The sequence below is a fragment of the Ostrinia furnacalis genome, unplaced genomic scaffold (genome assembly GCF_004193835.3).
Source record: "Ostrinia furnacalis isolate ACB-3 unplaced genomic scaffold, ASM419383v2 OfSCF1233, whole genome shotgun sequence".
In the NCBI taxonomy this organism is placed as follows: Eukaryota; Metazoa; Arthropoda; class Insecta; order Lepidoptera; family Crambidae; genus Ostrinia; species Ostrinia furnacalis.
Window position 1 is genome coordinate 173,286 of NW_021131472.1, and position 22,595 is coordinate 195,880.

The window sequence follows — 22,595 nt, forward strand, 5'->3', positions numbered from 1 at the left end:
TTTTGACGTTTGAGATGTCATTTACGTTCCTGTCTTTGGATACTGATATTTTCCTGAAGTGTAAAGTAAAGGTTTTGTAATAAATACACTGCTTTAATATTTGTGATTTTATTTATGTTAAACAATTATCTTTTTTCTATGATTTTGGTAGGTATCAAGTTATTAAAGGCTGCAAAATAGTTGTATAGAAATTAAATGAGTGTGCACATTCTGCGTATAACAATACTACTGAGTTAATGTTTTCGAAGACAGTTCTTTATCACTTGGTATAAAGCGTAAACTTCTTTTTTAATGCATGTTTTCTTTTAATAGAATTTGTAATTTATTTTCAAGTTATATTTTTATCAAATAAAAATAACGGTTTAACAATTTTATCGCTGAAATAAATATTTCAAGTTAGGAAATTCAGGGATTCTTATTTTAAATTTCTTATTGAACTACCTTCAAACACTGCCTTGGACACATCGAATTGTCACAAGAAAAATTTGTCAAAATATGCAAGTGACACGTAACTTTATATAATTAAATTTAATTTTTGTGACCTCCAAATGTGTAAATTCGCGAAAAACTTTATTTCCGCCGGTTAATTGTTTTATGACAAAATGTCTGACAAAAGTTTCGGTGATCACACGAACAGGAATGTTGTGAAAAATCCACTTCTTCTGACCGCAGTGACTGGTCTCTCTCTAGAAGATTTGACACATAATGCTGTTTTGCTGCCCGTAGCTCAGAGTCAGGAGCTGATCACTAGACAAGGTGAGTGTTAGTCTTTATTTTTATAACATATCTACGCGCAAAACGATTCTGGGTTGGCCTTGAGACCTTAAACATGCCAAAAGTACGCGTGATCTGTTGCGTTAGTTTACCGTCAACATTTGCGTATATTGCAGGAAATTCGCGAGACTTTGTGTAGTTTTCTATATGAAAACATTAATTACAGACTGTCATCAACATATTAAGTGGACAAAAGTGTCAGAACTCGTGTGTTTAGTGCTAAAATATTAGTGTCAAAATATGTCGTCCTTCTTATATAAATCTTACCGTAATGCCCCTTTTGAGAGCGGTTTCTTCCCCGAATTCTGTATCAAGACCGGTAACAAGCATAGGAAAGTCGACAAGTTCATAGATTTTGTTACTTTTGTAAGTTCCTTACATTATTGATAATTTTAACTCAACTAATCACTGAAACTTTCAGTCCTCTGTATGCCAATATTTTTCAGGGATGGACCCCTAAAATACTACTAAATAATCATAATTTTATCAGCCTAGTATAGTTAGTTTTGCCGGGCAATTGAAGAGTCACACTTAGATTCTCATTGTGCACATCAGCCCAGAATAATTCGATTTGTCAAACATACTATTGATTGATTAGCAATGGTGCCAACAATTATTAATTTTTGTTACTTTCAGTTCATTGGTACTTTTAAGGGTCAATTTCAGGAGCATTTCGGATTCTTGTTATGTAAAAATTCATTAAACATTTCTCAAACAATTGAAAAAGATAAGCACCTATAAAGGCCTATAAGTACTGAATAAAAACTTTTGAAATTTTTATTTTGTGTAACATTCTTGCAATTGCCCCTCCATTTTCTCGTTGGCATATCTATTTGGGAAGTAGAATCCGTCTATTTGTTTTACGAACCTGTAAATACTACGATCTGCTTCACACTACGATGGCTCCTACGTATACTGGCGTAAGTGAAAAAAGTAAATTTTACAGGAGAGCCATTTTAGTGGCCAGAACCATATTTTTGGGTCATATCTTCTGACCTACTAAAACGAATTTAATGAAATTTCACATTTAGCCTTAACATGTAATGCTTTTGCTACTGCTGTTATCAATTTTTATATTTTTCTTATATACTTTGAGATTTTACGCATTGCCCTTTTACGTCGTCACATTCATGTATATTGTTCAACGTAAAGAGACTTAAATGACAACGTAAATATAATATTTTAAGCGATTACTCTCTTTATTTATGCATGTAATTATTTTAATTATTATCATGTGCTATATTAATAATAAATCAGTTAGAAAAAGTTGTTTAATGTATCGTTATTACGTTTTAACGCAAATACGCCCATATACTGTGCTCGAGATTTAGTTAGGTCTTTTAACATAATGTGTCATATTTTTAAAAATTATAAATAACTTGAAAAAATCGAACTGCCTAAGGCGGGAATTGAACCCACGATGCCTTAGGCAGTTCGTTTTTTCAAGTTATTTATAATTTTCAAATTAGTTTGAGATGCGACTCTTAACGCTAAAAATTAAATAACTATATAATGTGTCATAATTTATAAATAAAACAATTTGCTAAATATTTTCATGGCATTATTTAAGATTTGGATTATAAAAAATATATATTTATGTAAGCAACTACTCGTATAGATTGACGAATCGTATGATTGGGCTTTATACGTGGCGTAGTTTTGCACATACGCCTATTTGCCTAAAATTTTATTTTGTATCTAATGGAAAAAAAATTTTTTTTCTTACTGACGTTATACAGGGTGTTAGGTAAATAGGTATATGAGCCGACACTAGCCCATGTTAACATGGGCATATAAATGGTATGGCGAAGTCAGAAATTTGATATCATCATTTTATTTTTTTAAAGTTTCATACAAAAAACATTTTATAAAATCCGATTTGTATGAAAATTTAAATTATTAAAATGAAGATATCAATTTTCTGACTTCACCATAACATTTATATGCCCATGTTAACATGGGCTAGTGTCGGGTCATATACCCATTTACCTAACACCCTGTAGATTAGAGCAAAATGAAATCATTGCTTAAATAATTGGAAAAAGGCGTAAGCGGCAGTTTCGCCTTTATACGTAGGAGCCATCGACTAGGTATACTTTGAAACCTCTGAAGCACTTTGCTTCAGAAATAAAAATACAAAGTCGAAAATACAATAAATATAATGAAATATTTTTGCATATTATATCCTTAAAAAACATGGCGTTTCATATACTTATACCAACATTAAATAATCTTAATTTATCTACCCGTATTAGTAAAATAAAACTTATCAGAAAATTATTTTTTTACGTACAAACTGTATTACCTGTTATGACACTGTAAAACGATAAATACAAGTATGGTCTGTATACTTGTTATTGTACTGGGTGGCGCAAAAGTACTGGCACTAAAGAAAATACTTTTTTTTTTTTATATGACATTTTCTGTCATTTTTTTGTTGAAAATTGTGTATAGTGAACAAATGTAAAATACACTGAAAATAAACATGGACCGTTTTACTCCCCAAGAACGTGGAATAATTGTGTCAATGTTCTTACGGACGCTTTTCCAGGCCGAGTTATCTCTCGTTTTGGCGATTTGCCTTGGCCTGCAAGATCACCCGATCTGACCAGTCCAGACTTCTTTCTTTGGGGTTTTTTGAAATCTCGGGTGTATGTGAACAAGCCACAGACTCTCGCAGCTCTAAAAGAAAACATTCGTCAAGAAATAACGAACATATCGCAGGAAGTGTTACGGCAAGTTATGCAAAATGTCATAAATAGGGCTCAAATGTGTATCAACTCTGGAGGTCACCATTTAAAAGACATCATCTTTAAATCCTAATGGTACGAAATTTAATGGCACAAATATACATTTAAAAAAACCTAAATCTAGTTTTCTAATTTAGAAAAAATGTTATAGCTGAACCAAATAGGGTCTTTACTTTTGCGCCACCCAGTACAAGTATGAATTTTCATTTTAATTTTTCATGACAAGTATGATTTTCAGGAATACATTTTAAATTACAGTATAAAGTATGCATATGAATATAAATTAGGCCTGTGTTGATACTAAAATTCTGTTAATCACAGGCTTGATTTTATACAGATTGAATAAGTTTTGAGCATAGCTTCAGAATAAAAATATAATGGGAGCTTCATATTTTGTTATTATATTGGCTCCCAATATTTGTATCGAAACGGTTTGTATTTGTCCAGAAATTACCTTTCAATTGGAGAAAATTCCATCTGTTACTGCCCTGTTATTTCACCTTTTCAAACTGTTAAAAATTCTGATTCACTTGTTATGTCAAAATATTAATTATTTTTTTAACTCATTGAATGCCAACTATGCAATAATTTACAGGAGTCATCTAAAAAATTTATCATTCAAGATGTTAAAGTTAAATATAGGCAAGTTTTCTAAAGTTCTCAATGACTTTCCTTATTTGTCTTATTATGAATTCAACGCACCATCGTTGGAGTTCCGCGTGACGTCACAAAGTGCTACACTTTAAGCACGCCTTGACGCCACGAGCCTCTTCTTTCTTCTCTTTTTTCTTCGGAACTTTGACGCGCTTTATATCTTTCAATTTTCAGTAGTTTGAAACAGTGAAAAATACGTGTCGAGAATTTTTTGATAAGTTAACTGACAGACTAATTCAAACTTTTGCTTTTTTACCCAGGAAACATCCCTATTGTTGAAAGACAGTTGCACCTGTCACGTTCCGCAACTACAAAACGTCTGCTTTGCGATTGTAATAGCTGCGCAATCATGCAATTTTTGTAGTGTGTAGAATTTTCTTATCTTTTTAATGGTTGATGGTTGATATTTATAGATAGTTTCATCCACGAAGACGCGCTCCACCACTCTTCCGCTAATGTTTGAGTGTTATCGGTACACGCTAAATCATACATGAGTGCACACGCACACTACAATAATGACGCTCGGATTGCTCGGATTAAACTCCCCCCACCCTACGCTTCCCTCGACCAAAAGTGGTGAGCGAGTCTTCGTGGATGAAATGAACTATAATGATACCCTTTTTTTCACATCGGTTTTAGTCTAATCTTACTTAAAACATACATTATTACTCTACGCTTAACTTAAGGTAACAAATGTAGTGTCTTAATTAGTACGAAATTGCATTATTTTCCATACATACAAGTGAATTTAGTATTATCATCAAAAATTAAGACTAGTACCTATTATTTATTATTATTTACCTGTAAAATCACTTTCAGTTTTATGGTTACCACAGTATGTATTTTAAATAATTATTTTAAATTAAAATATAATCTTAAAATTACCTGGAATGTATTGAAAATAGTGGTTCAATAATTTTGGACCTTATTTCGTTGACAGAGACTTCAAAATGGGCAATATTAATTACATTTCTTGAGCACAGTTCGTGTTTTCTGGGTTTACTCCCTATAAGGCAATTGGCACAGTATTTTCAATCTTTGTCCCCTGTGTTAAGGTGTAAAATCAATGAAAAATTATATTGCTATGACAGTGAAAGGAAAAACAAACTAAAATCCCGAAATCATTTCTCAGGTTAAAGTAAAAATTAAGATTTGAATGCATCATGTAATTGTAGTTGACTTTAAATTATAAATACAATCCGGTCCGGTACCTGGCAGCCGTGACGTCACGTCGTCGCTCTGATACGGAGCGAGGTGCGCAGTTAGCATGACCGGTTTTTAAGTTGATTTCTTCAACTGATGTTCCTTGATGACGTGGAGTAGGGCAATTCTCGTGACTCCTTCCGTCTTCTCACACACCAGACGATCAGAAGAACGATGAGGATGATCAGGAATATGAATAGGAACACCCCGAGCACTATGGCAGCGATGCCTGCCTCTGTGATGTAACCTGGAAAGGGAAATTGAATTGTATTTGTACCTAGCTACGATCAAATTTCGGTCAGTCACAGAAAGTGTTTATGACGTGCGTATCCCCGCGTGACCTGGTGCCATTTGCCCTGTACCACAAGGCTCTCTACGGAGTCGGTGTTACTTGTCTAAAGAAACTTATACTAAAGTAGACAGACGTTGCTTGATACCGAGTTCTTGGAGTATAGAATCATTTGCTCGAAATTCTGTCCACGATATTCCAAGCATAAGTTGTACTTACTGGATATGTCGATGATGTAGCTGTTTGCGTTGCCCAAAGCATCTGCTGCGGTGACCTTGAACACCAGTGAAGGTCAAGTTTGTCCCGGAGGAAAGTTGAACTGTCATTGGACCCGCAACATTTGAGCATAGCTAAATAAACATTTTGTAACTTAAGTAATACTTACTGGATATATCGATGATATAGCTGTTTGCGTTGCCCAAAGCATCCACCGCGGTGAACACCACTCTACTACCTAAATAACGGGACTATTCCTACCTCTCGTCTCCACCGCTGCATCTCCTGTGTAGCCAGGATCTACAGCTTGACCGCCAATAACCCAACCAGTGAAGGCCAAGTTTGTCCCGGGGCAAAGTTAAACTGTCATTGGACCCGCAACGAAATTTATTAGAAGAACATAGGAGGAGTTCGAACTCAGGGTTCGACTTCCCTCCAATGCAAAGCGGATTACAGGTGACAAAACAAAGGCTAAATCAAGTGACCTATAAGAAATGATATACATGAGAATAGCTAGATAAGTTTTTTGTAGCATGTGACTGCAAATACTTACTGGATATATCGATGATATAACTGTTTGCGTTGCCCAAAGCATCCACCGCGGTGAACACCACTCTACTACCTAAATAACGGGACTATTCCTACCTCTCGTCTCCACCGCTGCATCTTCATGTGTAGCCAGAATCTACAGCTTGACCGCCCATAACCCAACCAGTGAAGGTCAAGTTTGTCCCGGGGCAAAGTTAAACTGTCATTGGACCCGCAACGAAATTTATCAGAAGAATATAAGCGGATTACAGGTGACAAAACAAAGGCTAAATCAAGTGACCTATAAGAAAAAATATAGGGTGGGTGCACCAGTCCCACACCAGGAACCAGTAGTACACCATTTCTAATTTCACATCAAAATATTAACAATCTGTCGAATTTTCCGCCACTTTTGTAACGTTTGGTAGCACTGCCGTACTTCTACCAATCATTAGTCATAAATAAAAGCGACAAACACGACTTTTACGATCTGGTCAACCTTAGGCACATTGCGACTTTCCACATTGATCTATATATATAAAAATGAAACCCGTTTCGCGTTGTCACGGCATCACGTGTGAACGGCTGAACCGATTTCGATAATTCTTTTTTTTAAATGTTTGTGGAAGTCCAAGGATGGTTCTTACGGAAAAAAATATTAAGAAAATCTCTACGCTAAGGCGGTACGAAGTTCGCCGGGTCAGCTAGTTGTTAAATAAAAATAAACCTTACAGCTATTAAGAAAATTGGAATAAGCTACTTGATTCTATGATAGACAAGGAGTAGTTAATTCTTTTTTTTGCAATTATTGTTGTAATAATTGAGTCACAATATCAAAATTAGTTTTAAAATGTCGCTTATTCGGTTTGTTACTGGTACACCCACCCTACATGAGAATAGCTAGATAAGTTTTTTGTAGCATATGACTGCAAATACTTACTGGATATATCGATGACATAACTGTTTGCGTTGCCCAAAGCATCTACCGCAGTGACCACAACTCTGGGCGCACAACAGGTAGCTCTGTATACTCCGTTGACTTCGCTCCGTGAGCCGGCCACGAAGTTGCTGTCGTATGACAGACCGATGGGCGTTGAGGTTAGGCGTAGTAGACCTGGGAGAAAGATTAATAATAAAGTTAACCCTTTATTAGGCTCTGTCCCATTCTTCTTTTTCTTTTCGTGTCGACAACAAACCTACACAGTGTCAGCCCAAAACTCCGCCATAAGAGTGGCGTTGTCAGTAGCACTCATCAAATCCTCATGAGTGCAGTTGCTCGGGCACTCAGGGCATGACATCAGGTGCTTCATCGACTGTCCCATTCATAATCATCATTTCAGTCATAGGACGTTCACTGCCGAACATAGGCCTGCCCCAATGATTTCCACAATGGCCGGTTGGTGGCGGCTTGCATCCATCTGTCCCATTGTCAGCATATTTTAAAGCTTATATCCTTGTCTTGAGAGAGATTTGACTACCTCTGATTTTACAGAATCCCTGTTCGTATAATCGACATTTAAAGCTTCAAAATTACGAAATAAAAATAAAGAAAACAAAGGGCCATATAAGGTTCAGCTTAAGCTGCCATGATAGCAAGTCTTGGGCTGCAAAAACAACAAACAAAGAAAGAAGTAATTGTTTTATTGAGTAGGTAAGATCGCCAGCGCCCAGCAGTTACCAATATTGGAACTATTGTTCTGATTTATTTTATGAAGCCTAGATAGCAGATACATTCTGCTTTTCTTTTGTCATTAACTGTTGAAAGCTCCAAATTCTTGAGGTCTGAGGTCCAAGACTGAACTGCTATAGGCAGAAATGTTAACGAGAAAAGATAACCATAGGTCTTTTCATAGATCGTTTGCCTCCTGCCACATAAAAGAAAAAGATAATAATATTACCTGCATTGGCATCTCTAGCGATGATAGAGGCAGACCACACGTGCTGCGCACAGTCGTCGCCCATCCTTCCGATGCATGAACCCTGGAAGTTGTGACGTACTTCCGGAGGCCACACGTCATTCACAGCCGTACCAGCGCTCATAACGTAGACGTACGATGAGATTGATACTTGCTCGTCACCTGCAGGGAATTTATGGGTTATTAAATTAATTTCGAAACTGCTTATTCGAAAGGACGCTACTAGTCGACCGCTTAGTGATCCCACTTCTAACACAAGCATACATTTAGCTTAGTTGGAGGATTTGAACCCTTTAACTCTATGTTTATAAAAAATCCGATGTTTAAATTACGCTTAAAACTATTGCGTAATCTAACATTATTATAATTCCTACTCCTTTTTTCCTCAATTCTTCAAGGATTGTTATCAGTTTCTTGCAATCCACTAATGTCCTTTAGAAACTGGTTTAAATCATGTTTTGAAGGACATTGCGAATTTTGTAAGATTTATCTTACATTTGATAATCTACCCGATATTCTATGAAAGTTTTCAAAAATGAAATGCCAATGGTTTTCAACAAAAAGTGTTGTATGAATTGAGTTTTTCTTTTGCAATATCTGCCTTTTAGGCCTAGTTCAGACTCGGCAGAATCCACTTGGTTGCTGGGCATTTCTCGGAAAGTTTGCATCGGACTGTAACCGCACGGTTACCGCCTCAGTCAGTACCACCAATAAACCGCGCGATTACAGCGCGTGCCTGAACAAAGCCTTACCCTAAAAATATCTTATATTTTGACGGATATTTCACGTACCACTAGTGCTCAAAGCCGAGAAGGTGATGAAGTCCCTCAGACCAGGGGTGGCTGTCGCCGTGATAAACAGGCTCACGACTACATTTAGCGTCTGTCCTGGCTGTATGGTGTCTCTGGAAGGAGAAATTATTCATTTATAGCTTATTCTAACAACTTAATTAGTGAAGGAACTAGCCTTTTATACGCCTGGTGCAAGCTTTTATAACTCTTGTCTTCAGTCAGTAAGGTCTGGTCTTCACATCCGTCTTCACGCCTTGTGCTTGAGAATTGGCGTATCTAGGGTAATTTTTGGCCTAGACCCTGACATGCCATATGTCATTCCATGACTGATGAGGGGGGGTTTGTGAGATTAGTAGTTGTTTAAGTTTGTCAATCGAAATGAAGTTAGGCATGTAGTTATTTGTTTTTTCAAATGTTTCTGGCAGAGTAGTAACTCCATTCCCACTCTTCTTGTGGTTGTCGTAAGAAGCCACTTATTAGGCCTTAGCGAAAAACAAATCCTTATTAGGCCTTAGCGAGGGGAGTGTAAAATCAAATCCTCTTTGTTTTCTAAAGAAGAACGGTCACGCCCCATACAAAAAAAACCCAGACCTCACTTATCGTTCCATATGTAGAACCACCCTGTATATTCCGGCTGTATCTCCAGGTCACCTAGATACATTCCATAGCAGCTGTAATAGACATTTAGGTACATACATTTACCAATTTTGGTGATAAATAGGCCTTTATTTATTAGTTTTTGTATAACGCCTGAACAAAAACAAAGGGTAATATTTTGGTGTTATACATAGATTTCGAATATAAAAAATATATAATTTAACTAATTAAGACATGACAAAAAAACTGAGGTATGTCTCGTTTCTGTCGGGCCTGGGTCACAGATGACCGTTCTTCTTAGACAAAGACAAAGGACCGAGCTGCCTGGAGACGCATGATAGGGCCGACCCCAAATAAATGGGAATGGGCCAGGCAAAGAAGAAGCAGAGATAATGTCGTGCTCCTGCAGTGGGGACTAAATGACGATGATGATCAAATAAACTTACTGTAAAGGAGAGATGCCCCTCAGGAATCTTTGCTCCCCGACGGCCCTGAATCTGAAGCTGACGGACTGGTCCCTGTAGTTGGTCACCTCAAAGTGAAGCTGGAAGAATTGGCACTTGTTTTAACAACCATAAAAACATCGTTGACTTATTAAATTCTTTATCGCCAATTTATACCATTTGTCGCAAAATTGTGTCTTTCTATGTCTGTCTTATATCTTTTTAAAAGGTAAAAAGAATTTCGTCAGGAATTCTAATAGCTTCATCTTAATAATTTGACATTCAGGAAATGCAATGAACACTTAATTTACCTGTAGGTTATCACCTGGAGCGCCATACAATCTTGACCCCAGACCGATTTGAACCGCAGTTAGTATGGTACCACGTTGGTTTACAACCTAAAACAAAAAAAAAACATGTAAATGTAAAAGTCTGTCCGTTTGCCACATTTTCACGCGTTAACTGCTAAACTGATTTAGATGAATTTTGACAGAAAAATCAGTAGGTAGGTAGTCAAGTTTCGCAAACTAAAGGTAGACATTGTAGATTCTTTATATCCATGGAAGAGTGGTGTTTTGACAGTTTTTAATGTAATGTTAAGTGACCAGTCAACTACTCCATTGCCTGTTTACTCACACTTCAAGCTATGGTGGAGTCTTACCTGTGAAACGGCCCTGTTATACGGTGTAACGTTATCGTTCAACTCCAGCCTCTCATTGTAGATCCTGGAGTTGGCTTCCTCAGCGGCTTCCAGGTCGTTCTTGGAGTCTGGGAACACCAGGGCTGCTGATCTGCCCATCCTGACCTCTGATTGGTGGAGGAGCGGGCCTGCTAGACGGGCGAAGGGTTCTCCTAAAATGGAAAAAGTTATGGGATCAAAAATCTTCCTTCTAAGTTGTCCTTAACGGGTCATGTTTCTCAAATGAGGAAGTTTGAAATTGTCAAACGTTAATACAACATAAATGCCTATACAAAACATCGTTTTAAACTCGATTTAAGCTCGGTTAAAGATTCCTATTTCTGTGATAGGTCTAAATAATATTAATACCTTCAACCTATAGAAAGCCTCCGCCAAAATCTATGTAAGAAATTGAATCGATGTTTAAGCTTCGTTCGTTCTGTAATACGCACCTGATTTAAAAGTGGTTTTAAAAGTGAGCGAATACCGGGCTTGTCTTTTAATCATCTTTCCTCCTTTGTGTAAATAAATACTGTAGCATGAGGCAATTGTAGTATCCCTACTATTTTCAACAAAACTGACATAGTTTTAGTCTTTCCAATAACAATCTCTTAACTTACCCTTAGTGTCTCTCCCGACGATCTTGGCATATACCCTCGACCCTTTCACGCTCGGTATCTGCACGTCGGCCACCAGATCCGCCACTGGGCTCTCCATGGTGTGCTCTGGGTCTCTTGTCATTGGGGGGTAGCTGGAGAAGATAGATACAAACTTAGTTGATAAACAAATTAAACTAAAACTCATTAATTCATTTAACGTCGGACCTCTGACCGTCAGCGAATAACGGATATTTCTTTTTCGGATAATCAAGTTGATTGAACCCTGATGCTGTGAATAAATAGGTATTAAATACAGAACGGCTTTTTGTTCTATGCGTAATTTATCTGGGAACAGGCCCCTCTTTACCACTGGGCAATCTGGACGTGCCTAGAGCCCCGCGATCAAGCCCTGTCTGCTCTTAAAGAAAAACTTTTTCAAGGTAAAAAGGGCCCCGTTGACCCTGAAGTGCCCAGGGCCTCTAGTAGGTTAAAGACGGCCCTGTCTGGGAATCAAACCCTAATTTACCATTGGACCATGGAGACGGTGGTGGAACAACAATGATAACGGTTATCCCTGGGTCAAGGAAAGGATATAAAATAGTTTAAGGGCTTTAATGAAATTACCTGTAGGGTAGTTTGGCAAGCTCCAAGCCGTATTCGTCGATCAGAACTGACTCCCGCACGCTGGCTACCGGCCCGGTGATTCTGAACTTTAGCTTGTCTGAAACAAGAAACAAAATTGATTGCTGTCTCTTCTTAGGATTCGCGCGTTCTATCCCCATCTCTCGCCCCACCGCTGCAACTCCTGTGTAGCCAGGATCTACAGCTTGTCCGCCAATAACTCAACCAGTGAAGGTCAAATTTGTTTCAAGGGAAAGTTTAACTGTCATTGGACCCGCAACGAAATTGATCAGAAGACCAGTTAAGATAACCCTCGTAAGCTAAATAATTGCGTGTGTTTCTTTGGCTTCACTACAATAGCAATGTCGGCCAGTCCAACACCTTCACCGTTGGGCTATTGCCTATAAGATATGTGCCTGTATTTTTGGACTATGATAGTAGCTAGTGAAAAGTCATTATAAGTAATTGAGTCCTAATGTAAACATTCTGACTCTCCCTCCCCCTTTGCTCTAAAGGCACTTAATCCAGTAGAATGAGGCGCGTCAGCGATGTTTTCAGCATTTTTAATACTTTCCCGGACAGTAACCCAGACAATAAAAGTTTAATTGTTATGACGGCTATAGCAGGTCACTGTCCAGGAAAGTATTAAGAATACACAGTCATTTTCTTTGTACTTAGATAAAAAATCGCTATAAGTGTTGTTTTTTTGACTAATTTCCTCATCCAAAATAAGTTCATTGAAAAAATTTGGAGCGCGGAAAAGACTTATATTATTTGCTTTATCTCGTATCAGTGTTTTTTTTACACCGTATATTGTATTTTGAGAAAGAGGCTGAGAAGATGGTGACGACTGACTTACATACGCTGCATCTTTTCAGCAGAGACCACATTAGTGTCCCGAAGCAGTGGGTAGGATTTAATAGTTGCATAAGAAAATGACTCAAAAAGATTCTCCTATCTTAATCGCTCTTATAAGATTTTCCGAATGAGTGAAAGAGATACGAATGCGGAAAACGGCATTTAGTAAATAGGAAACATGACGTGTGTGCCACGGATCAGGGTTCACAGTTTATCAAGTCGATACTATGATAAAGACAAAACAATTCTGGGAATAATCTATACTTATAATAAATCTGTAGAGAGGTCAATTCTGTACATGAAATATATTTTCAAAATAACTATCACGGGATGATTAGAGATAGATACTGATGCCAAAAATGCAATCAGTAAAATTTTTGTCTGTCTGTCTGTCCGTCTGTATGTTCCTTATAGAAACAAAAACTACTGGACGGATTTTAACGAAACTTGGTACAATTATTCTTCGTACTCCTGGGCAGGTTATAGTATACTTCGGAATTCCCACGGGAACGGGAATTAGCGGGAAAATCCTTTTGTATGAAAAATCTAAACCACTTAAGTTAGACGCTTGAAATTTGGCATGCAGGTATCTTAGTAAATTTAAAGCTTAGTTACAACAGGATATTGCAAAATTCCCACGGGAACGGGAGTTAGAGGAAAAAACATTTGAATGAAAAAATCTAAACCGCGTAAGATTGATGAAGGGGGTAAAACGGGATCCACGCGTATGAAGTCGCGGGCGGTAGTATTAAATATTATTAGATCCCGCCTCTGTGAAGATGAGAAGATAAGCCATCTTCAATGGCTGATAAGAACTAAGGTTATAGGTCTCAGACGTCAGATGTAATGAGCTGTCATAGACCACCAACCTTAATGATATGATAATTATTATTATAATGTAGAACCTGGCTGTATAGCAGGGTTGAAAAAAACATGCTTTTTTATTTTAATAAAAAAAAAAACAGAATTATCAAAAAGTATCAAGTTTCATATTTCGCAAAAATGTTTGTACATAGAAAAAAAATTTTTTTTTCAAATTCTCCATACAAAACGACAGCAATTAGTGAGGGCAAATACCATAGCCCCCATTCTTAGCTGGTTTTAGACAGTCAGCTATTCCCCTGGCTGTACAAAGAACAAACTACTAATATTTCTATGAATATTTATTATATTGATTCAGAAGTCAAAATAAATAATATGATTAGTGTTTTAATCACGTTATTATCAACATAGTGTGTTTCATTTGTGATAGTACACTATTTTATGGCGTAAAGACTGTCGTCCAGTTATGGTAGGTATAGCTTAGTTTATACTTCTGTGTTGGGTAGTGGAACCGGTTTTAATTATTAATTTGTTTTTTAAACATTTGACAGTCACCGTCAAATAGTTCGTGACACCCAAAGTAGTCAAAATGTTCGCAACGGTCTTTGCAATTTTGAATAAGGTTGTGTTAACAACTTTTAGGCCACCTACGAGTCACGAACTATTTGACGTTGACTGTATTATTTTGTTAAAAAAAAACTATTTTTTTTATCCCTAACTTGATTTATTTGTCACTCCGCCATTGCTGCGTCAAATTCTATGTCAACATTTACCAAAATTAACATAACAAATCGAGTATTTTCCGCACTTATGATATTTGTTTACTTTAGACATACACTCCAGTATATAATTATTTGTTGAAAAATAGCACACATAAAAACTCTTAAGAGATGCCACATTGCTGAGCAGTCCGTCCATTACTCATAGCTAGCAGTAGCATCGCTTGCTTTGGACTTTGACCCAAGATTATGATATAGTTAAACAAATGACGAATACCCGATAAACCATGTAACCTATATGATAGTACCAACTTAGTTCCTCGTGTGTTTTGTTTGAACGCACTCGTGCGATCGTATTTTGTTATTTTGTAGCGGCATTTGTTTTTTTTTACAAACGTGACTTCGTTGTTGCCTCTTCGGGAGTCAGTTTTTTGTGTTTTGTTTTAAAAAAATATTGACGGACGTTATTCGATTTGATTGTGCTTTTTTTTTGTTTTTGGCAGTGTTTATTGTTGAGGATGTTGGTTATTTGTGAAAAAAATTATAAATCTAACAAAAATCGGTTATTATAAGTAATTTTTTAAGAAAAAATACAAATGAGTATAAAAATGTCACAAAAGAAAAAGAAACATATTTTTTCTAACTTCCTCCACAAGAGTCATGATTACAGCAGTGATTTGCCTTTGTCGTGCTTTTTTTAAACGTTTCCTCCACTTCTCACGCAATGTGCACAGTTTTCAACACGCATATATTGAAAAATAGCATTTATCACAACTACTTAAAACATATAATATAGTTTAGCTCTACTTGCCGGTCTGTATGGAGGTATTAACGCTTACAAAAGTGTTCTCGTAAAAAAACCAGTTATGATGTCACGTTCGGTGAGTTTGGTTCGACATTTAAAATTACAAGCGATGTTCGATCGAGATTGTGTAGGCATTCGGCGGTTGTGTCCTTGACCCAGAAAAAGTGCGTCGGCATTTTGGCGCGAAGAGCGCTGTCAACTTGACGTCTAAAGGTTATTTTTTTAATTTTTGCTCTTTGGTGTTTGCATGCGCTTTTAATGCTTGGATTCTGTGATGTTCCCTATTTTTGATTATACTTTTTTGTTTTTTTTTTACCACGAATAAGAAATCATGTTTTAAAACTTATTTGGTAGTAAAGAACGCTCTACAACTTCGTGTTGCTTAAAAATTTTACAGGATCTCAGTATTTTATTTTGATGCTATAAAAATGTAGGGATGCATAAGAATCCTTCCAGCATTTTGCATGTGTGATGGACTTACAAACCTATTAATTTTTTAAACTGTTTTGTTTTGTAATAACATTAGTAATAGAATTTACTGTTTTGACTTGCTACTAAAACTGTTTCGTAATTTAACTCTTTTTCTTGTGCAAAATTAAATTTTAGGCTTCTTTACGTATTTTAACATCCTGTATATTATTGTGTATGACCTTTATAGTGTCGGTAAATGCTTTAAAATTTTCCTTGTTTAGTTTTTATGAAGTTATAAATAGATCAAGAAGGTTTGATTGCTCTATTTTTATGACTACAGGAAATTGGGTAATTGCTTTCAAATGACCCATATTTTAAGTATTTTATAGGCCAACTAGCTTTTACCCGTGGCTTCGCCCGCGTGAATTTATCACAGAAAGACTTAAATAGTGAGAGTTTCCAACACCTGGCATACAAACTATTATCCTTGACAAATTATAAACCTAAACCTTCCTCATGAATCACTGTATCTATCAGTAAAAAATATATTAAAATCCGTTCAGTAGTTTTCGAGTTTATCGCGAACAGACAGACACACGGCGAATGACTTCCTTTTGTATGTAGTTAAATAAAATTGCCAGTTTTTATTGAAGCTGATATTTCTATTGGAGATGATTGATCTAACTAAAATATTTGATAGTTTTTTTACAAACGTTTATTTTTTGTACCTTATCACAACGCAATAGAGTCCAAAATAATATGCTAATTACCTACGAGTATATTTCTAGATTTAGTTTTTGTGACTGTACAACCATGAATGGTTGTACAGTCAGCGTCAAATAGTTCGTGACACCCAAAGTAGCCAGAAAGTTCGAAACACGTCTTTGTTACGTTGAAATAAGGTTATGCTGCCAACTTTTTGGCAACTTTGAGTGTCACGAAGTATATGACGCTGACTGTACAGCTTATCAACTACATTTTTAGTGCAAAATCGATTCTATTACAATTGCTTAAGAATCCAGTGTTTCTTTATTTACTGTTGAATGTTTTTTTTAGTTTTTTGCCATTTTTTGCATGTTTTTTGCGCTGCGAATTGACAGTCAATATTTGGATGGACATTCCCAATGCTTTGGAGTTTTTTTGGGAGTTTTGTTGTATTTTTTTTATTTTCCTTGATTACGGATTTGCGAATGCTAACAAGTATGGTTTGATTAGTCTTTATGTTGAATTTTGTTTGAACTTGTTGATCTTACGTTGACTTGCTAAAATAAGTTATTAAGTTTGAGTTGCACCATCTTATTTTAACCGTAGCAATAACAATAACCGGTGTTTTTTGTATTGAGCTTGACAGATTTTTGACACTTGTCAAAGTTAAAGTAAGATGGTGGTGCAACTCAGCCTAAGTGTAAAAATCTCAAAATGCTTAAAACCGAATCGGGTTCTGCATTTTTTGAACATTCAAATCACTCAAACCACAGTTACCTAAATACCTACTACTTTTCTTAGATTATTTTTAGTTCCTGTGATATATTTTTTACCTTTCCTGGTAAAAGGGATTTTGCTTAAAATCCTAACCTAACCTAACCTAACTCATGAAATTATGAAAAATTCACGTTAGAACGAAATTAAAACAGACAAAACCGTAAAATATTAAATAGTCTGGTTAAAGATTAGACTGGTTCTTATAAAAAACAAACATAGCACATCAACCTAAAGAGGGATCTTAGTAGTTGTAATAATAAGTGCTATAATACCACAAAAAATATATTCTGACGTGGTGTTGCCTGTGCTGTAACATGTCAGAAAATGAAAAATTCTCACAGAGGACTTTATTACCTTGGTATAAAGTTGAAAAATGCTTGATGGGTTTTATGAATTTTTGGTACATAAATTAGCAGTTAGTCTACAATCTACATGATGAATCGATGATTGATTCAATAATAATACCGAGTTTTTATGATACATAACTGTTTTGCGATGCGAGACGAGTCGGCGCGAGTTTTTTCGTTAAATCGATTTTTATGTGTCGAATTATCGATACAATCTGTCTTGCTCACTCTTTGTGCTGTAAAGATAGACAAACGGATCCTTGTCCAGTGGACACTAAATGTCCTGATGATGATGTTTATGGTGAATTTTTCCCCTATTTGAAATACATTCAGAAAACTGAGCCCTTCTCTTCGTAATTTATTCGTTCTTCAAAAAACCGAATTTTTGGAAAATACCGGATTCGTCCAGCAATCCTTAAGTTTGGCGCTTAGCAACGTAATTAAGCTACATACTTGTATTAATAATTAATTTAGATAAGTATATTACTTTAATGTGATAAGAAAAAGGTCTTTGAACTGCGTATTAGTTTTTTATACATAGTTTCAAAAGATTTACACCTTTATTGTAAGAAACTAGTATATTTTCACACGGAAGTCGTTCTTTCCATGGTCAGACCATGGGTTTTTTGATGTTAAGATTTTTTGGATTACTTTAACCTTTTCGGGAAGTTACATGTATTAGTTTCTTAATCTCTTATGGTCCGTGTCAAATATTAATTAATATGGTAAACAAAAATTAAAACTTTAAACGTAAAAAATTGGGATATTAATGTGTTGAATGCAGATACAGATATTTGTGATCTTCAGTATTCCTCAGCCACAAAAAAACGAAATAGTACCCTATCATTACCATTATAGAGTTCAAAATACTCACCAGGCCGATCTGTCTCCTCGACGCCAAAATGCAGTTGCGCGCGCGCACCCACACAAAGACGGTAGTCGCAAGTGTCGCAGCGCACGCTCAGGTGCCATGTACCCACCATCGCTGCGTCGGAGGCCACTGGCGTCGCTGGTATCACTGACAGTCTGGTGGGAGAAGGATATGAGTTATATTGGTGGAAGGAAGTCGAGCTCTACTTATGATTGATCTGGTGGTTACAACAACTGTCACGAATGTTAGTTTGTCTAGAGCCCCTGGCCCCCTGGCATGGTATAGTTAGAGTCGGGTGTCCCCATAGTACAACATGATTTATGTAGGTACTAGTATAAACTATCTTGACTATTTTTTTGGCTCTATCTGGTCTGAAAATATTATGGATTTGGAGATATTTTTACGCCCTGTTTTCTTGGAAAAATAAAGTTTATGTCTTATCCATCCTTGCTCCATGGACCGACAACCCCAAGAAAGAAGTTCAAAAGATTAAAAAAACAGGATATTGTGCTCTGTGGCGTAGGCGATCCTTGAAATAGTTCTACGTCCAGTACTGTCACTGAACTGATAATGATGCAGTATGCAGTATTATTCACAGACAAATTCGTGGTAAAACTCACATGTCCTCCTCCAAGTTGACTCCAGGGAAGACCAGGAGAACGTCTCTGGGCATCAGGCCCTCAGTCTTGGAGGCAGGAGAGAAGGCACTGACCGAGGATGTGTTGTAGAGGTCGATTTGAGGAGCTGAAAAATGAATGGTGTTGGAGAAATGATTCTTGTGCTGATATTCTTAAGGTTCGATTCTAGTTGGATGTATACTTTTTATGGCATCACATACAACCGACAAATAAAAGAAAAAGATAATTCGAAACGGCACAATTTAGAATCTTATGCTAGTTTTCGTTAGGGTTAGACTGAGACGGGAAACTGCCAGGATGCCTCCTGGCAGTACAACAATCGTTAGACTATTTTTAGAAAAATAGCGTCTATTATAACTCCATAGATACAAAATTCTTTAGCTCATTGTTGATCCTTGTGAGAACCCTTGTTCCTACAGTGAGATGCAATGCAACTAGCTGATGATACATACCTTCATCGTCTCCTGATTTGAAATACTCCCTAATGTTACTCCCTTATACCTGATTGGTTATTCAGTATGATGTATTGTATTCTAACAGAAATAATACCTATCATCCCCGCTATCATCCACTACGCCGTAGGAAGCTCACAAATGACTCGCAATCACCAAATCATTGCAAATGATAATGACCATACACTGCTGTTATTTAACTGTCATATTAAAAATGATTTTCCGCAATTCAGAGGCATCAGTAATCTAGTGTAATTTTCTTAATCATGTTTGACATACCTACAGTTTGTGCAGGACCATTCACACGAACATCCACGAGAGTCCCGCAAAAAAACCGATCCGTTCGAATTTGGAATTCGAATTTCTGACAGACACACATGTGTTCACACAACAGTCCAGTTTTGCCGGATCCTGCGTTAATGGATCCTGCAAAACTGGATTGCCGTGGGAAAAGGGCTTTAGAGGGTACAAACTCACCGTCATTTGGAGGGTACAGCACCGCGTGCTCCACAGCTCCCTCTATGTACACTCTGAGTGCCGTCACTCCGTTGTCTACCGGCACTCCGAGTGATATCGCTTCGCCGCCCCCTCGCCTTACCAGTAGCGTCTGCAAATGGGGCAGTCTTTAGTGGAGGCTTTCGTCCTCTATATCATTTTTGCTTCTATAGTGGCTCTTGAAGGTTTTTGAAGGACTTTAAGCTTTTTGCTAGGTTTTTATAAAGCTTAAAGTACATACAGACAAGTAGAAGAATAGGTCAGAATCTGAGCTACCAAGCATATAAAATCCTAAGGATCTTCTGGATTATGTCGACCACAATGTCCTAAGCTCTGTGCATCTTTCAAAAAGAAAAGTTTTGATTCTAGATTTCCTTTCCCTTTAAAATTTTAAATGGTTTGTGCTCGAATTAGGACAAAGTTAGTGCTCCAATTCCGCTAAGAATGTGTTGACAATTGCGAAACTAGGTACTTCATCTCTTTCTCTCTTTCTAATTTTAAGACCTTGAATATTAATGACTTTGAACTCTAATGACTCATTAATTAATGATATTTTTTAGGAACTCTTCTTGCAAGTGGGTGTAAGTAAATCAACCTTAAAATTGTGGTCAAATACCTCAAACTTCTCGTCATCCATGTGGGAATTGAGGCGTCCATGCCTCGTCGGCACCATGGAGTCCATGGGGTCCCATTCTTGAAGCTCCGCTTCTGATGCCAGGTTACTTGAGGTCTCCATGTCCTGGGATACAAAGTGAAATAGCATTATGACCTTTTACATTCACAATTAGTTTAGGTGGATGCTGTAAGACGGGACTATTCCCACCTCTCGTTCCCACCGCTGCAACTCCTGTGTAGCCAGAATCTACAGCTTGTTTTTTTTTAATGAGTTTTTTAGACCACTTCAATCATTTCCTGGATGTTGTAAAAGGCGACTAAGGGACAAGTATGCGATCAGGCCTCCCCAACCAAGTCAAGTGTATGCCATATTCTTCCATTTGCCTCTGGTAAATTAGAGAGGTCGTGTCGTGCTCCTGGAGTGGAGCCTAAACGGCTAAACGTAGGCACTTGAAATTTGGAACGGACGCAGCTTAGGTACCGTAGAGGTGCACTAAGAAAGGAATTCCTGAAAGTCCCACGGGAACGGGAATTAGCGGGAAAATCCTTTTGTATGAAATATCTAAACCGCTTAAGTTAGAAGCTTGAAATTTGGCATGCAGGTACCTTAGTAAACTTAAAGTTTAGTTACAACAGGATATTGCAAAATTCCCACGGGAACGGGAGTTAGCGGGAAGAAACATTTGTATGAGAAAATCTAAACCGCGTAAGGTAAAACGGGATCCACGCGTACGAAGTCGTGGGCGCCGGTAGTTAAATATGGGAATAAATAATCCCGTATAAATCAAGACAGAGTTTCAATATTGCAGCGGCCATGATTTTAAACGGTTATTACTTTGTAATTTTGTATCCATTAAACTTACCACAAAATAAAATATTAAATTTAAGACTAAAGATCAAGGCTAGTTCTGTTTTAGATCTTTAATTGGATGAGTTTGTTGTGTAAATTAAGACATCGTAATTTATAGCGGTTCTCTAGCAAAATTTACTATCAATTGAAGTTTATTGCCCCTCGTAGTCGTATTAATTACTTTACTATCAGTTTGGTGGCCCTAAGGTTGACTGGAGAAAAATGTCCGCCTTATGTACAATGTTTTTGTGCATTTAAGTTCAAAATAAATAAATAAATAATAATTATTAAGCTAAATATGCTTGTGTTACAAGTTATTCCAAGTGGGCCCACCACAATAGTCGAGGGACGGCGGGATTCGAACCCGCGTTCCTCGGATTTCGATTCGGCTAGTCCGACCCGTTCACCGTTCGGCTAACGTGGCTTCAAAAATATTAATTAATGCACTAAATTTTTACATCTTGGATTTCCCATAGAGTTAAGAAGGCGGTTTTGTTCCCCAGTCGATGAGGCACCTGATGTCATGCCTTGAGTGCCCAAGCAACTGCACTCAGGAGGATTTGATGAGTGCTGCTGACAACGCCACTCTTGTGGCGGAGTTTTGGGCTGACACTGTGTAGGTTTGTTGTCGACACGAAAAGAAGAAGAAGAAGGCTTGGAATCTTTACAAACTAATTTTTCAATTTTGACCCCCATGGAAATCGAATCTCACACTCACCATGACTTGTAAAGAGTACGGAAGCACTTCTCCCTCTGTATGGAGGGACACGTTCCTCAATTCCTGCAGCTCAGCTTCAGATTCCGTCGAAGGGTGGTTGGGATCCGTCCAGATGGTGTAGACCTGGGGGTAGACAAACATATTTTTACTATAGTTGTTGGAATTCACGAAGGCGAGTGAGCTTTACATATGTGGTGGCTCGCTACTGTTCGTTTTTCAAAAGTTTTGATAGACATTACACTATCGTTATGTGCAATAATGTGCATGTACATGTACACGTATACACACAAGTAAAGCTCACTCGCGTTCATGAGTTGCAACTTGCAAGAACTATAAAATGGAACTAAAAAAATCATATTAGCTTCTTTCCACCTGTAGTCTTATTCAAAAACTTTGACTAGCTTTTGCCCGCGGTTTTACGTCTGAATTTCGGTCTATCATAGAAAAGAAAA

At 37.1% G+C, this 22,595-nt stretch overlaps 2 protein-coding genes across 6 annotated transcripts in view; one reads left to right on the top strand and one right to left on the bottom strand.

Annotated features, from left to right (window-relative positions):
• The first annotated feature begins 464 nt into the window (after positions 1–464).
• Positions 465–22,595, top strand: part of PAPLA1 (Phosphatidic Acid Phospholipase A1) — a 131,086-nt gene continuing 108,955 nt past the window's right edge. For all 4 annotated transcript variants that reach the window (XM_028303370.1, XM_028303371.1, XM_028303373.1 and 1 more), the window contains exon 1: positions 465–756. In XM_028303370.1, the coding sequence (XP_028159171.1) occupies positions 603–756 (154 nt within the window). In that variant the 5' untranslated portion in view covers positions 465–602. The remainder of the gene's footprint in view (positions 757–22,595) is intronic.
• The window catches only part of LOC114351977 (uncharacterized), a 54,665-nt gene continuing 36,876 nt past the window's right edge, over positions 4,807–22,595 (bottom strand). For both annotated transcript variants that reach the window (XM_028303375.1, XM_028303374.1), the window contains exons 7-20: positions 22,144–22,266; positions 20,577–20,699; positions 19,943–20,072; positions 18,996–19,119; positions 18,379–18,530; positions 12,064–12,160; positions 11,461–11,591; positions 10,823–11,013; positions 10,473–10,559; positions 10,165–10,262; positions 9,122–9,234; positions 8,313–8,492; positions 7,355–7,528; positions 4,807–5,628 (exon numbers count right to left, since the gene is read on the bottom strand). In XM_028303375.1, the coding sequence (XP_028159176.1) occupies positions 5,471–5,628; positions 7,355–7,528; positions 8,313–8,492; positions 9,122–9,234; positions 10,165–10,262; positions 10,473–10,559; positions 10,823–11,013; positions 11,461–11,591; positions 12,064–12,160; positions 18,379–18,530; positions 18,996–19,119; positions 19,943–20,072; positions 20,577–20,699; positions 22,144–22,266 (1,881 nt within the window). In that variant the 3' untranslated portion in view covers positions 4,807–5,470. The remainder of the gene's footprint in view (positions 5,629–7,354; positions 7,529–8,312; positions 8,493–9,121; positions 9,235–10,164; positions 10,263–10,472; positions 10,560–10,822; positions 11,014–11,460; positions 11,592–12,063; positions 12,161–18,378; positions 18,531–18,995; positions 19,120–19,942; positions 20,073–20,576; positions 20,700–22,143; positions 22,267–22,595) is intronic.